The sequence below is a fragment of the Chelon labrosus genome (genome assembly GCF_963514085.1).
Source record: "Chelon labrosus genome assembly, chromosome: 1".
Lineage (NCBI taxonomy): Eukaryota > Metazoa > Chordata > Actinopteri > Mugiliformes > Mugilidae > Chelon > Chelon labrosus.
Window position 1 is genome coordinate 13,535,555 of NC_140337.1, and position 13,194 is coordinate 13,548,748.

General features: G+C 40.9%; 1 protein-coding gene across 1 annotated transcript in view; it reads right to left on the reverse strand.

Annotated features, from left to right (window-relative positions):
- LOC311486628 (phospholipid-transporting ATPase ABCA1) overlaps window positions 1-12,980 on the reverse strand; it is a gene marked incomplete at its 5' end in the record, with an annotated part of 154,027 nt that extends 141,047 nt beyond the window's left edge. The window contains 6 exons of the mRNA XM_084542543.1: window positions 4,207-4,404; window positions 5,622-5,746; window positions 7,651-7,772; window positions 7,930-8,071; window positions 8,201-8,294; window positions 12,915-12,980. Coding sequence (XP_084398669.1) covers window positions 4,207-4,404; window positions 5,622-5,746; window positions 7,651-7,772; window positions 7,930-8,071; window positions 8,201-8,294; window positions 12,915-12,980 — 747 coding nt within the window. The remainder of the gene's footprint in view (window positions 1-4,206; window positions 4,405-5,621; window positions 5,747-7,650; window positions 7,773-7,929; window positions 8,072-8,200; window positions 8,295-12,914) is intronic.
- Window positions 12,981-13,194: the final 214 nt, after the last annotated feature.

Below are 13,194 nucleotides of genomic sequence, written 5' to 3' on the forward strand. Positions count from 1 at the left end.
TTGAGTCTCGAGCGTGTTCATTTAGAATCATTTCTTGTGTTAGGCAGTGGAGGCCAGACTAAGAGAGGATACAAACTGATAGAGCGCAGGAGTGTCAGACAATTTTGAGCAAAACAGCTGAAAATCACCACTAAGTGATGGATGGAAGGAGAGATTTCAGCAATGTTACATTAGGTGATGGATAAAGTGAGCCACAGCGCCTGACGCATTTCTGAAGAAGAGATGTTAAACTCAATTTCCACCGCTCCAGGAAGAAACAGTTTTAGAAGCAAAGTACAAAATTCAGTTTAGAAGACTTACATAATTATACATATTTAGAATAAAAAACTTGTCAGTCCATTGAACAAAAAGGAGATTATGCCTTCAGGAGATCAGACTGACCCATGTTAAGCTGCACATATATTTAAATGTTCTTCATTTACAGGCAATCTGTAAAAGTTTCTCAGTCATCAAGATCATGGTGCATCCAAAAACAAACCTAAAACAAAGGCAGTTAGAGTCGTTAGGTGTTGTTTTAAAGATGTTTCTAACCTCTTAGCTAGCTAGTTTGTAGCTACTTGTTGAACAGTAAAACATCTTCAAGAAAACCCAACAAGTCCAGTTTACTTCTGGATTTGTTTATTCTTCCGTTGTGTTCTGAAATTGTTCTGAAATTATTTCCAAAGGTACAGTCAGCTTCAGGGAAACCCAAAGGCAGAGGAAAATAGACTCCAAATGCTGGCAATATGCTCGTATTCCCTTTATACAAAAACAACTACAAAACACCAAAATGTCTTCTGTTCTAAGCAAGAAATATGGATTGCCATCTGTTCACTTTTATAATGTCATAATGAAGCTTGGGCTAAGGTTCAATAAGATCTTTCCCCTCTGGTGAACGTGGGCTGTCGCTCTTACATTTTCCCACGCCGTCAAAATCAGTCCGTCCTGAATTGTCACGCCACAGCTTTCATCCAATGAACTATTTGCACGCCTTCACCCAATCATCATTCCTAATTGTTCCCTTGTCCCTGTGCTTTAAAGTCACTGTCATTCTGTCACTATGTATGCAGGATGTTCAATACGCTGTTCCCTCCTTTATCTTGTTCACCACCACCACCACCAGCGTCTAGACTCCCTATCTGGCCATATCTACCGGCATCATCTGAGATTCAGCTCAATGGCACCATGTCTCTTTGAGTCTAAGCGCCACATTATTACCTTGCGTGTTCACGTCCACGTGTTCTCAATGAATGTTCATTATTCACCTACTTGATCTCTCCTTATTGAACTATGTATTTGCGCACCAGACAACACCCGCTGGGTTCCACTTGTGATAAGCTGCTCTGAACTTTCTGTTCCATTAAAACAGCAAGTTAAGGTTAGCTTTAGCCGATTCAAATGGATTGGGAAGAGCTGGTTGGATTGGCTACGGCCGGTGCCAGCCAATGACACAGTCATGCGGTAATGTATTCCTAGTCAAACCCAGTCTCCGACTCTGGCTGAGGTGCCAACTGTGCCACAGGTGCCTGTTCCTGGATGGGCACATGCAGTCATATTCTCTGCACCTTTCACAGCTGACTGCACTGTATACTAATTTTTGTCGCCTGCGTGGATATTTTTGATAGCAGGGAATACGAGGCTTTGCCGTTAATCACCCTGCACGGTATGATTGATCTTATATAACAGGCTTTTAGGGTTTGTCTAATACCCAAACACATTAAAATAAAAAATGACTGTCAAAACATCATAATTCTGACATTAAAAAAAAAGAAAAACTTGATTTTGATTAGTCATGAGCTGCTCTTTGTTTACCATCTTCCATCACCTTCTGACACTCACCGCTTCACATAATATATATATAATAATATAATAATAACTCCTTCCCTTGTCCTTTTCTTTATGTTGTCGTATGTCGTCGTCACAATCGCTCAGCGACGTCGAAGCCTCAACTGTGAAGACTTGCTGTTCTTTTCTATGCATCTGCTCAAGGCACTGAAGAGCTTTTCCACCCTATCTTGTCTGTGTTTTTTTTTTTTCTTCTGCGCCTGAAAAGGCCTGCGGGCTTAAATTGTTCCGATGCTCTTTCCTACGAACTTCCTGCCTTATCACTTATTTATTGGATTTGCTGTCCCATATATTTTCTCTCAAAGATAAAGTCGAGGAAAAGTGCAGGCTTTCATCATCCCAAAGGGAACGGGGAGATTTAAAAGAATTCAGAGAAAACACTAGTTCTAATAAATAATTCCCACCTGATCGCGTGCGTTCGGGTAAAATCACTGGAAGACGCACAGGACCACAACGGCAATTTTTAAAAGCTTAGATTATATGGGGCAGAAAATGATCCCCGATGCAAAATGTGCGAAATAAAAATACATCAAGATAATGTTGCAGTAATAACCCACTGGTAGGTTTGGCCTTGAAGGATTCATTAATAAGATTTAAGTTTTGTTCATCCCTCTAAGTCAAAGACTGAGCCAGACAAGCATAACATTTAACTTTTAAATTGGTTAACCAATTGGCTGGCACAGAATATCATTGTCTTTATATTCAATTTACTGCAAGCCATGCGAGAATTATAGCTGGCGCAGACAATGTGCTCAGAATACTTTGTGGAGTGTGTGGCCGCTTTTACTTTTGTTTTTTTTGTCTCAGGGGAGAACCAATCTTGAACTCCCATCCAGAAAATGTCAAATAAAGAGACTCAATTGGATATTTTGGCACACAAATACTACTTTGGCATTTACTTTTTTCCTTAGGACTAAAATTCACCAAATGACTTTTGACCATAACCACCAATCTCAGCAACTCTCAGAGGACAGGATAGCCTTGTGGCTTACAATGTTATGCTGAATGTTTTCAGCCCTGGTGATCATAAACCAACAGCATAAGGGTATAATATGCACTATTTATCTACCACAGACTGAGTTGGAACATTTGTTATGATTATTCTTAGACACGGCCATATTTTTTACATTTAGAAACCATTCAGAGGAGAGACGGAAGAGCTGTGATATGTCAGTTCGGGCAGGAGCTGCCACATTTGCATTTTTCCGCGCCGGTCAACAAGCGATTTTACTCCTCTGCCGTATAGCGCGTAATATACTCATAAATTTATAATGTAAAGCATTTTTATGTGAACATGTATGACCACTTCTCTGGAGTGCCTTTACAAATCATGTAGGAAGGGAGAAGGGGTCGGGGGAATTGGAAATCCAGGAGAACAGAAGGAAGAGGGTAAAGGAAATAAAAAGGGTCGGCAAGCGGGGAATGCATATTTTATAATTAGTAATGAGCAGATCATTTATATCATGTATAATGTATCGTTCATAATACAGCATTCGTTTACAACAGGTTATCAGTGTGTTTTCTTGCTAGATTCGCTTGCAGCATGAGGAAAATGAGAAAAGATTTTGAAAATGTCCCTGCAGATTGTTGGCCGACCACTGAGAAACATGGATCAGTCGATAACTGTTTCATTTTCTGAGTAGTTGATTAGTTTGGTTAAGCGCTAAATAATTAACAGAACTCCCCCTATTAAACTCACTGTAAGACTCCAAATACAAAAATAACACAGCCTCAGTAAGTGTTCAACTCGCTGGGCTATTGTTCTCACACTTTTGAGGCTTACTTGGTCATTTTTGGAATTCCCAGCATCAAAATATACCGCAACGAGTCATTGTTGTCAATGCAAAGCGACACATTTAGGGAGTCTACTTCATCAATTCAACTTCAATGAGTCATTGCGAGCCATCTGCAGCTATAGCTATGACATGAAAAATCTATAATGTGGGTGTCAGGAAGACAAAGTAGGAACAAAAGATATCAACATCGTGTTTCCTCCCGAGTGCTGACTTTTTAAAAAGAAAGACAGCGGAAATCGGAAGCAGTGCATACCAAAATTCAGTTCATTTTTCATTGACTTCATACTAGTAGTGTTTAAGCTTTTACAAAAGCTTAGATTTGCATTCTTAATACCACCTTTATTAGACCAGACCATGTCATTTGTAGGAATGCTAGATGTAGGTGACCTTGCTGAGGATGAATTAGGCGGTTTTAAAAGCAGACATTATTATTACTGCGTTGTCCCCACAAGACCAATCAGTGTAAACACAGTTCTCCTAGATTTGTCAGAATCATGCTAATTGGGTCTATGCAAAAGTTCCTTCAAGATTCATCAGGATTCATCAAACTCAAATTAGACTTTGGGGGACGACGAGGGGAGCTCACCTCAGAAAGCACTTTCCTCACATCCAGGTTCTGCAGCAGGACTTGCTGGGTGTTAATCAGCTGCTGGGGAGTGAGGGAGCAGCTGACATTTTGAAAAGCCTCCTTTTCAGCCTGGCTGCTAAATTGGACATACTCATCCAGACCTGTCCCTTCACACAGGATGCTCCTCAGGTTGCCTGGCCCTGGAATGCCCATCATCTGGAAAGTAAACACCAACTTTTGTAGGAGCTGACAAACAACAGAACTTTGCATCTTCACTTGTTTTATATAATCATGTGTTGAATCCTCTGGGTTGTTGCTGGCCTGCAGGCTGAATCACGTTACAAAATCAGATGCACCTGTATGTAAATGTTTACACTGACACATTTTTAGGTTTTGTTAGTTTAGCTGTTTCCCAAAACATAATCATGTATGATGAATGTAGATTTAAGGTGCAGACTGTTTGCTTTAACGTAAGGGGTTGAACAAACCTTAGTGGGGACTTACACATACATATCTACCTACAAAGAAACATAGTGGGGACTTATACACCTGTATGAATTGTGGGGACTCACACTCAGACATACCCACCTACACACATAGCTTGGACCTAAACACACGTATAAACAAATCTACGTACTTAGTGGGGACTTAACACACCCACCTACTTACATATATAGTGAGGATATTCACACACACACACACACACACACACACACACACACACACACACACTTGCCTACCTGTGTAAATAGTTAGGATTGCACCTCTCCCTAAATGCAGTACAAATCAAATATCTGGACACACTTTCCCACTCAGTCTAAATTGCCACATTAATACTAAAAGGTATGAAAACTATGCAGGGTCATATGTAGTAAATAAAATCATGTTAAACAATCCAGAATATTCTTTTTAGATTTCAGATTCTTCAGCATAGCCACCGTTTGCTTTGATGACAGCCTTGGTATTCTCTCAATCAGTTTCATGAGTAGTTCCTTGGAATGGTTTTCCAACAGTCTTGAAACAGTTCCCAGATGAAGGAGATCCTCTGGGAACTGTTTCAAGACCAGAGGAAGTAGAGGAACTTAGGGATCTTTCTGTCAGAACCTTACCTTTTTCCAGATTGTAATCATTATATGTCATTATAAATGGGTCACGTTTAGAGACAACATTTCTTAGTCTTACTAAAATCCATGTTATTCTGAGTTACCTACTGTAGGTAGCTTCAAATAACTTTTTTGTCAAGCAAATACACGAGCATACTTTGATTCTGCCTGTCAAGGCAAGGACTCCCAGAGGCAGTTCTTGGCCAGGATATTTCATTCTCAAATGTTCAAACAAATCATACTTGGCACATTTGGTCTCTTGAACACTTTGTTAACATTTTAATTCTTTCATTTAAAAAAGAAAAAAAAAAGAAGTGAAGTGATACTTACTGGATTGAGTTGAATCTCTGCATTCATGAGGCTTTGAATGACTGTTGGTGGCACTGACAAGTCTTCCAGATGTGTGGAGAGAGTTTCATTGTTCCTTAGAATACTCCTCAGGTTGACTGGTCGAGCTTAAACACGAAGAGGAACCACTATTACTTTTTCAAGCTACAGTTCAGTGTCAGTTTTTAAGCAGTGTTGCACTAAATGTTAACATGCGGGATGCCGACGACAAAAGGATATTTACATTCTTGTTTTTAACTTTTCTTATGTTCATAGTTTTGGCGATGAATCCTCCTTATTCAGTTTGTGCAGTCTTTGTCTCAGCATCTATTCTAGTTTCCTTTCTATTTCAGCATTCTGACTCTGAATGCATGGAGAAATGTGTGTGAAACTTGTGTCATTTGCCCTAGTGCCTACCAGGGAGGAGAGCCAGAACTAATAGGACAGCAGCCATTCCACCATGGAAGGTCAGTCTAAACAAAGCACTAGAGGATTTATTCTGTTGCTGAAGGGACAAGGTTAAAGCTTATGTCTCTGTCTTCAAAATCACTGCAGTGCAGCTGCTGGGTATAATATAATCCTAACTGATAAAAGTTGCATGTTCCCTGTGTGCAGGTCACAGAAAGGAAATGGATAATCAAGAATGCAGAATCTGATTTGGTTGTGTTATGCATGTGGTTTTGAGTGGAATTACAGATGCTTTCTAATCTAGACGACAGTTGCAATTAAATCCTTCACTGGTGCAAGTAGGGGATGAACACTTGAGTTGCATGAGTGTGTGAGAGGAGAAAATTTGTTGCTAAACATGTACTAGACTGTTAACCAGCCAGTTTCTCCTGATTAGCTGCCAAGAGATTCCCAACTATTCACTATTACCCTCTCCATACTGACAGTGGCTCAGCGGGGCTCTCGCTACAGTATATTCACACATCCATTCCCATACTATATCCATTCAATGAGTACTTTCTGTTTGCCGGGACTCCAACATTTCCTGTTAAGATGATGAAGTTTTACGTTATGTAATTAAATGTGTAATATGGGCAAGTGAGTCGATTATCTGAATGAGGAGAGGAAGTGACTTATGCTGGGCCTATTCAAGGTTCAGTTAAGACAAATGTTTGGTGAAAATAGCTGGAGTTAATTACTCTCATCTTATATAATACCCTGTGACTCTTGCTGAATATTATTATGTTGCTCATGTCAAGGGGGCATTCAGGGGGGATTGACGGGGTTAGATTACAGGGAAGTAGAACATGCTCTGAGCCCTTCCTGAACATTGTTGCCTTTCTGATTGAAGTGACCACCTGAATCTTTTTAATCAAGCCGTGGTTAAAAAATAGAAGGACAACACGATCCCCTTTGCCATCGTAGTCTTTTGATAGTACTCCATTCTCAATTCTTGTTAATGACCTTTTGTGCTCTGGCTCCAGACAGCCAGTCCCATTAATTATGTCCAGGCTTAGATCTTTGATGGATTTAATCTTGTATATTACAAGCCAGCGACCCCAAAATGCAAATGGCCCAGGAGCCGCTTGTTGAACAGCGGCCCCCACTCTTTGCCTTTTTGCAAATTAGGTGCCGTATGAAAATCTGAATATCATCAGGCTAAATGAGCCTAATGCAAAGCAGCAACTTATCAAGACAAACGATCTGTCAGTCTGCATGGCAAATTGCATCATAAATAATCACACGCCATTGTTTTTGAGGGATAAAGGGGAATAACAAATCCTCCAACTTGTCATCCGCATGAAGGGGATACTTTCCTTGATGGAGCGTACTTAACAAAGACATAGCAGAGTGATTGTTGCTGAGGCTGCGTATTTACTATATCAATTATTTTTTGAAACAATACTCAGTGGCAATTAAACTTTTATACAAAGAAAAAAAAAGAGTCTACACTTCTGTGTATGGCCTCTGTTGCTCTTCGCTAGTTTCAGAAAATAACCTCACAATAAGATCATTTTATAAATAGCATCACTGTTTTACACTCAATGCATCAAGATTACAATAATCAAATTACTACGACTATTACCTGGGTCAGACTGTGACAGGACAGAAGCCCACTGGTCGATATCATCTGCTAGCAACCGTGTCTTGCTGAGAATAGATTTGTTCACTAGGATGGTTTGCAGCTCTATCAATACTCCAGCAATTCTGTTTTACCAGAAAGACAAAAAAAAAAAAAAAAAAGAAAGTCATGCATTATCAATTTGCCAACAGATATTGAAAATCATATCCAGAAACACTGTGTTACAAGCTAATGTAGAGTAAAATGTGAAAGGAAAAAAAAACAGATTGTGCCAGTACATACATGGAGTTGTTGAAGTTATTGACTTGGCCTGGTGTCTCCCCTGGTGTCGGATTGTCGAAACAGGGATTCTCGATGTTACAGATCATACCTTGAAGCCATGGCAGCATGCCAGCCGAAGGCATGGCTTTATTTGGGTAGTGACCTAAAGGAATAGAGATGAATACTTAATCTTTCAACTTGCCCATTCGATTTTCCTCAACGCTTTTGAGATATGCATTGCAAGTGCAAGTTGGGAACTGCCGTGCCACATTACTATTAGGCTTATACTCACATTGGCCTTTGTGAATTGGCTTATTGGTCGACCGCACCAACACTAATATGAAGAAGAGAAACAGGGGCCAAAGTACTTCAACTACCAGCCGCACCTGCACAAAGGACAACATACGTTTTATTTGAATAATTTGCTTATGAAATACATCACTGGAAGATATTGTGGCTAAAATCATTTGTATTGCTTTCATTCTCATATGTGGTCAAAGCAAATCTCTTCAAAGATATGTGGTGGTTGTGAAAAGGCAAACCGAAACTGCAGGGTTTTTTCTTTTTTTGTCCATCTGAACAAAATAATGTGACATTCTGGGAAATATGCTTATTCACTTCCCAGCCATTTGATGAGAAGATTGAGGCCACTTTCATATCTGTTAGTTCAGCATATGAGCCAGCAGGCAGTTAGCTTTGCTTAGCAAGACTATAAACTGACAAATGCCAAGAAATGCCAGCCAAGAAAAAGTCCAGCACATAACTCTGCTTAAAACAGCAAAATGTTCTTCTTACACTTCAGTTTTGTATGGATTAAATAAATAAGATATGAGGTAAATTGTAAATAAGCGAGCTTTAAGGGTTATGGTACATGGATTTTATTGCTAGAGTCAGACAAGCAGTTTCCCCCTTCCCAGGTGTGTCGAGCTACGCTAACTAGCTAATGAGCTTTAAGGGCTACTAAGCATTCCTTTATATTGATTAGGTAGCATTCCTTGCAAAAACACCCATGCACAGTAATTGAAAGTACAAAGCTGCAAAATTACCAGCAAATTTGATGAATATGTGTTCAATCCCTGTCACAGAGGTAAATACACTGTGTAGGCCCAAATGCCACAGTCCATATGTTTTGATTTGGCTCTTGCTATTACTCTAAGCACAAGATTGAGAGAGCAGTCTCTGCTTATGACTCCCTAAGCTGAAGCTATCACACGCTCCTTATCATCTCCTTGCCGCACTCCATCCTCTCCTGGATGAAAAGTGTCAACCACTTGCTTGCTTTAATTCAACCACTTCATGCCTCCTAGCAGGTAGCAGGGCCCCGTGTGGCATGCCACATTTTTTTTTTTCTTCATTTCAACCCCAGGAGAGAGACGAACAAAGCACTAAAGGCTTTATGTGTTCACCAGGCTGTTTCTTGTATTGCTGGATATATACTGTATGTGTGTGATAAACCTTGGGTTCAATCTCACATATGTGTGCAAATGCCTCATTTTTTTTTTACACATTTACACAGATAATATGCACGCTTTCGAAAAGCTAATTCATCCCTGCAGTGTTTTCAGATGAGTTTTACAAATCATATACACCAGTCAGCCACCAGCCTCATATTGTGTAGGTCTCCCTTGTGCCTCTAGAACAGTTCTTACTCATCAGAGAATGGAAACGGGCCTCCTGAGGGTGTCCTGTGCCGTCTGCCTGGCACCAGGACTTTTCTTAGTGGGAGCCCTAGGGTCGCATGGGTTGAGGGGAGGGGCCTCTGTGGATTGGGCTTGTCCCAGCATTTCCCAGAGATACTCCATCAGTTCGGGATCTGGGGAGTTTGGAGGCTGGGTCAACACTTTTTTAGCTATTCCTAAGCAGTTGTGGTGTGGCAGGTAGCACTGCCCTGCTGTGGATGGCTGTTGGTGTTGAGAAGTGTCGTTGCTATGGCGTCGCGGTCCCTGTTCAGCAACAACTATTAGTACATGTTTAAGCAGTTAATTACGAATGCCAAGGCCAAAGATTTCCCAGGAGAACATTGGATTGTTGTCAGTGGTTTTAATATTGATTAGTGTGTACATAATTCTAATACACTTCTGTTGAGATGCTACAGTGCTTTTGCGTCACACCCTTTGCCTTTTAGCTTCGATGCATCCCTTGTCTCATCATCTCCCAGCAATCCCACCCTCTGCCCTGCCTCACCCACTGAGCTCTCTCCACTAACCCCGGCCTACGTGGTCTCCCTGAATCTCTCCTATCATCTCTGGTAGACTGACCTGCTTAGAGGAATCAGCTGGAAAGCTCCTAGTCAGCTAAACCCCTACATCAGCTTCCCTAATACGTCTGGACAATGTATCTGATGACACACATTAGTGTATAATACAAGAAGACATCTATTTTTCTTAATTGCACTGGACTGCACACAGAGCTGCAGAGAATACAATAATATATGTTGCTTGTTATGCCACAACACCATGGAAACCTTAATATTTAAAGTGAGTGTTGAGCACACTAGCTGAGTTGCTGTTAAGGCATATGTGGAATCTTCAGTTGTAGAATTTGTCAGTGAACACTGATGAGAAACCCACATCGCATACATTTCAAAGAAACTAGATGGAATTTCAAATTCTCTCTTTTTTTTTTAATTCCATCTGGTCTGTGTGTTAGCGAGGATGTAGTTCTGCTGAGAGGGTGAATTATCATAATGTATTCCAAAGAAAAGGAGAGGAGAGGGAACACAGAAATCGCTGGGACTTTCTCAGTGTCTGGCTCCCCAGGCATTTGCCATCGGACACCGGAGTCTTTGTGAACAGATAATCTCCTCCTATGAAATTATGTGAAATACTGGACCATAAAATCAGTTTCATGCCTGTTATAAAATCTTAAAATGCTTGGTGAGGCATTCATATAATTGGTCATTAACCTCCACAAGCCCTCCAGAAGCACCATTGTCCTTGCTATCTCCCACTGGTTTTGTCTAATAACAATATTTCATGTTGACATTGGCCAAATATCCTACATTCCATGAACAGAAGCACCACTGTCCTCTTGCATTTGAATATTTCTACCAGATACAAAAAGATACCAGCCTGTTCTTTCTGCTGGCTGATAAAATTAACAAGGGGAGAATGTTTCCCAGATACCAAAGTTGTAAAATTGCAAATGACTTTGCCGTGAGTTATTCCAAGAAAGTATGAACTTTGATAAAAGCTGATATTTTTTTGTTTTTGTGGGTGGGGGAGGGGGGATATCTTTTGTTCTACTCAGGCAACAGGCACACTGCTGAGCTCGAACCCCTAACAAAACAAGTGGGTGTATGTGACTCCGATCATCACTGCAAGAGTATAAATCAAAGAACACAGTGCAGCTCTCTGTACCAGCAATATCTGCCTCAATAATGACTCACAGGGTTCGCTAGATTCCTTGACAACTTCTTTGGACCGTAGGAATGCTGTCGCAACACATGGGTAACTGTTATCTTCCTGCAGCATGTGAACTCTCACAGGCAATTATATATTGTATTATTGGCTGGTCATGTGTGGGCTAATTAGTCTGTGACAATGGGAGAATTGTTGCGGTAGAAAAAGTTTCAGGGAATTCTACAAAGTTTTCTACTTGCGTAAAGGCAATGCCAACCTTATTATTTTTTTAAATCTTTCATTTTAATTAACTATATTTGGACATAGTTTACCTGGTGTTCACAAATCAAACGATGATCCTATGATTTGGAAATGAATTTTCTGAAAATGTTAGTTTCTGATAAAATGGTCACTCAGAAATGTTGCACGGAAGTTGCAGTTTCAGTTGAAGCCCAGAAAAAGGTTGTCTTTTTAGGTTTAAGGGCCCCATACAGTTTGTTTGCTCTGGTCTGACCCCTTGGTTGAGTTTCTTTTCTCCTAGATAAAAATCCTAGGAACTAAACTGCTGTATTACAAATCATGTGATGCTGCTAACTCCAACAATGACTGAGCAGAACAAGGGAGCTAACACACTGAAAACTTGCAGTACACCGTGCACCTGTTAGTTGGCTTGGACAAAGGTCGGATCATGTTCCTACCGTAAAAGAACCGATCCAGAGTTTCTCTGGGACCAGATGAGACCACTTCCTCTCAAGGGCCTTGGTGCGGGTGTATTGGCAATCACCTGAGCGCAATTACTGTGTGCACGCCTGCTCTAGAGAACCAGACCAAGTGGTCGAACACACTACAGTTCAAATCCAACTGACTAAATGCGGCAGGTGTAAAAGCAGGTGAAATCAGTTAAAGTGTTATCACTGAAAGCATCTGATTCCCTGAGTTCTTCCTCTGTGAGCACTTAAAGTAGTTGAACTAACATCTGAAGTGAAGCACTGAAAGCAGTTGACATTTCAGCAGAAGCTGAAGGACCACAGATTATTTAAGTGAACTATAAATAGTTGATGTTTCAGTCAGAATGAAAGAAGTGACTGCAGAGGAAATGTCAGATGTAGTATTTGGGATATTAGTGGAAAAGTAAAAACGAATAACCTTTAATTGTCTGGTAACATTTTATGTTAACAGTGATTGGACTCTTTTAGGATATTTTAGGACAGTGATATGTCCTGTGGGGTAACATGTCTGCGCTCAGGCTGTATGAAGGGACAGAAAGGACATTTGCCCTTCAAACAAAGTCTTTAACATTCCCTACCCACCGCCACAGGCCCAATGACTAGCTCTGTTAGAAGTAAGATACAGGCGGCGTGGCATAACATGCACAAGAGATAGATCACCAAAAATTGAAGGTGACACTTTGAATTGGTCGGCATTAAGGTAAGATTGTTCTTGTTCTCCAGTGGGAGAGTTAAAGGCGGCTTACTTCGAGAGGAGACCATCTTCGTAGTAAATCCCTCCTATTACCTCTCCCACCCATGAATAACTTAGTTGCCCTTGATAAGACAACCCTGGGACCACATCCACCGTCCCCCCCCACCCCCCTACACCCACCGCTGACAAATTTTTAGCAGACATACGTTGATCTGCGAAGGGGGTCGGTGAGCACAAGCGTACCTTTTGTCTCTTCCGGAGAGTGAAGTTCTTCCACAGGAGCAGAGTGAACTGCGTCAGGAGACCCATTACGGCTTATCCTGGCAATATCCTGCCAAAGCGTCGCTATGGCAACTGGCCCACTTAATAAACCCTGGAGGGAATAAAAGGCAGAGTTTGGTTTTAATACAGAAGAGCAATGCATCTTGGGGGAGTGCCACTAATCATTCACTTCCCCAGGCCTTGGGGCTTATGGTGCAGCACCTGTTCTAAGAATTATTATCACCTACACTCAGCAAGTCTG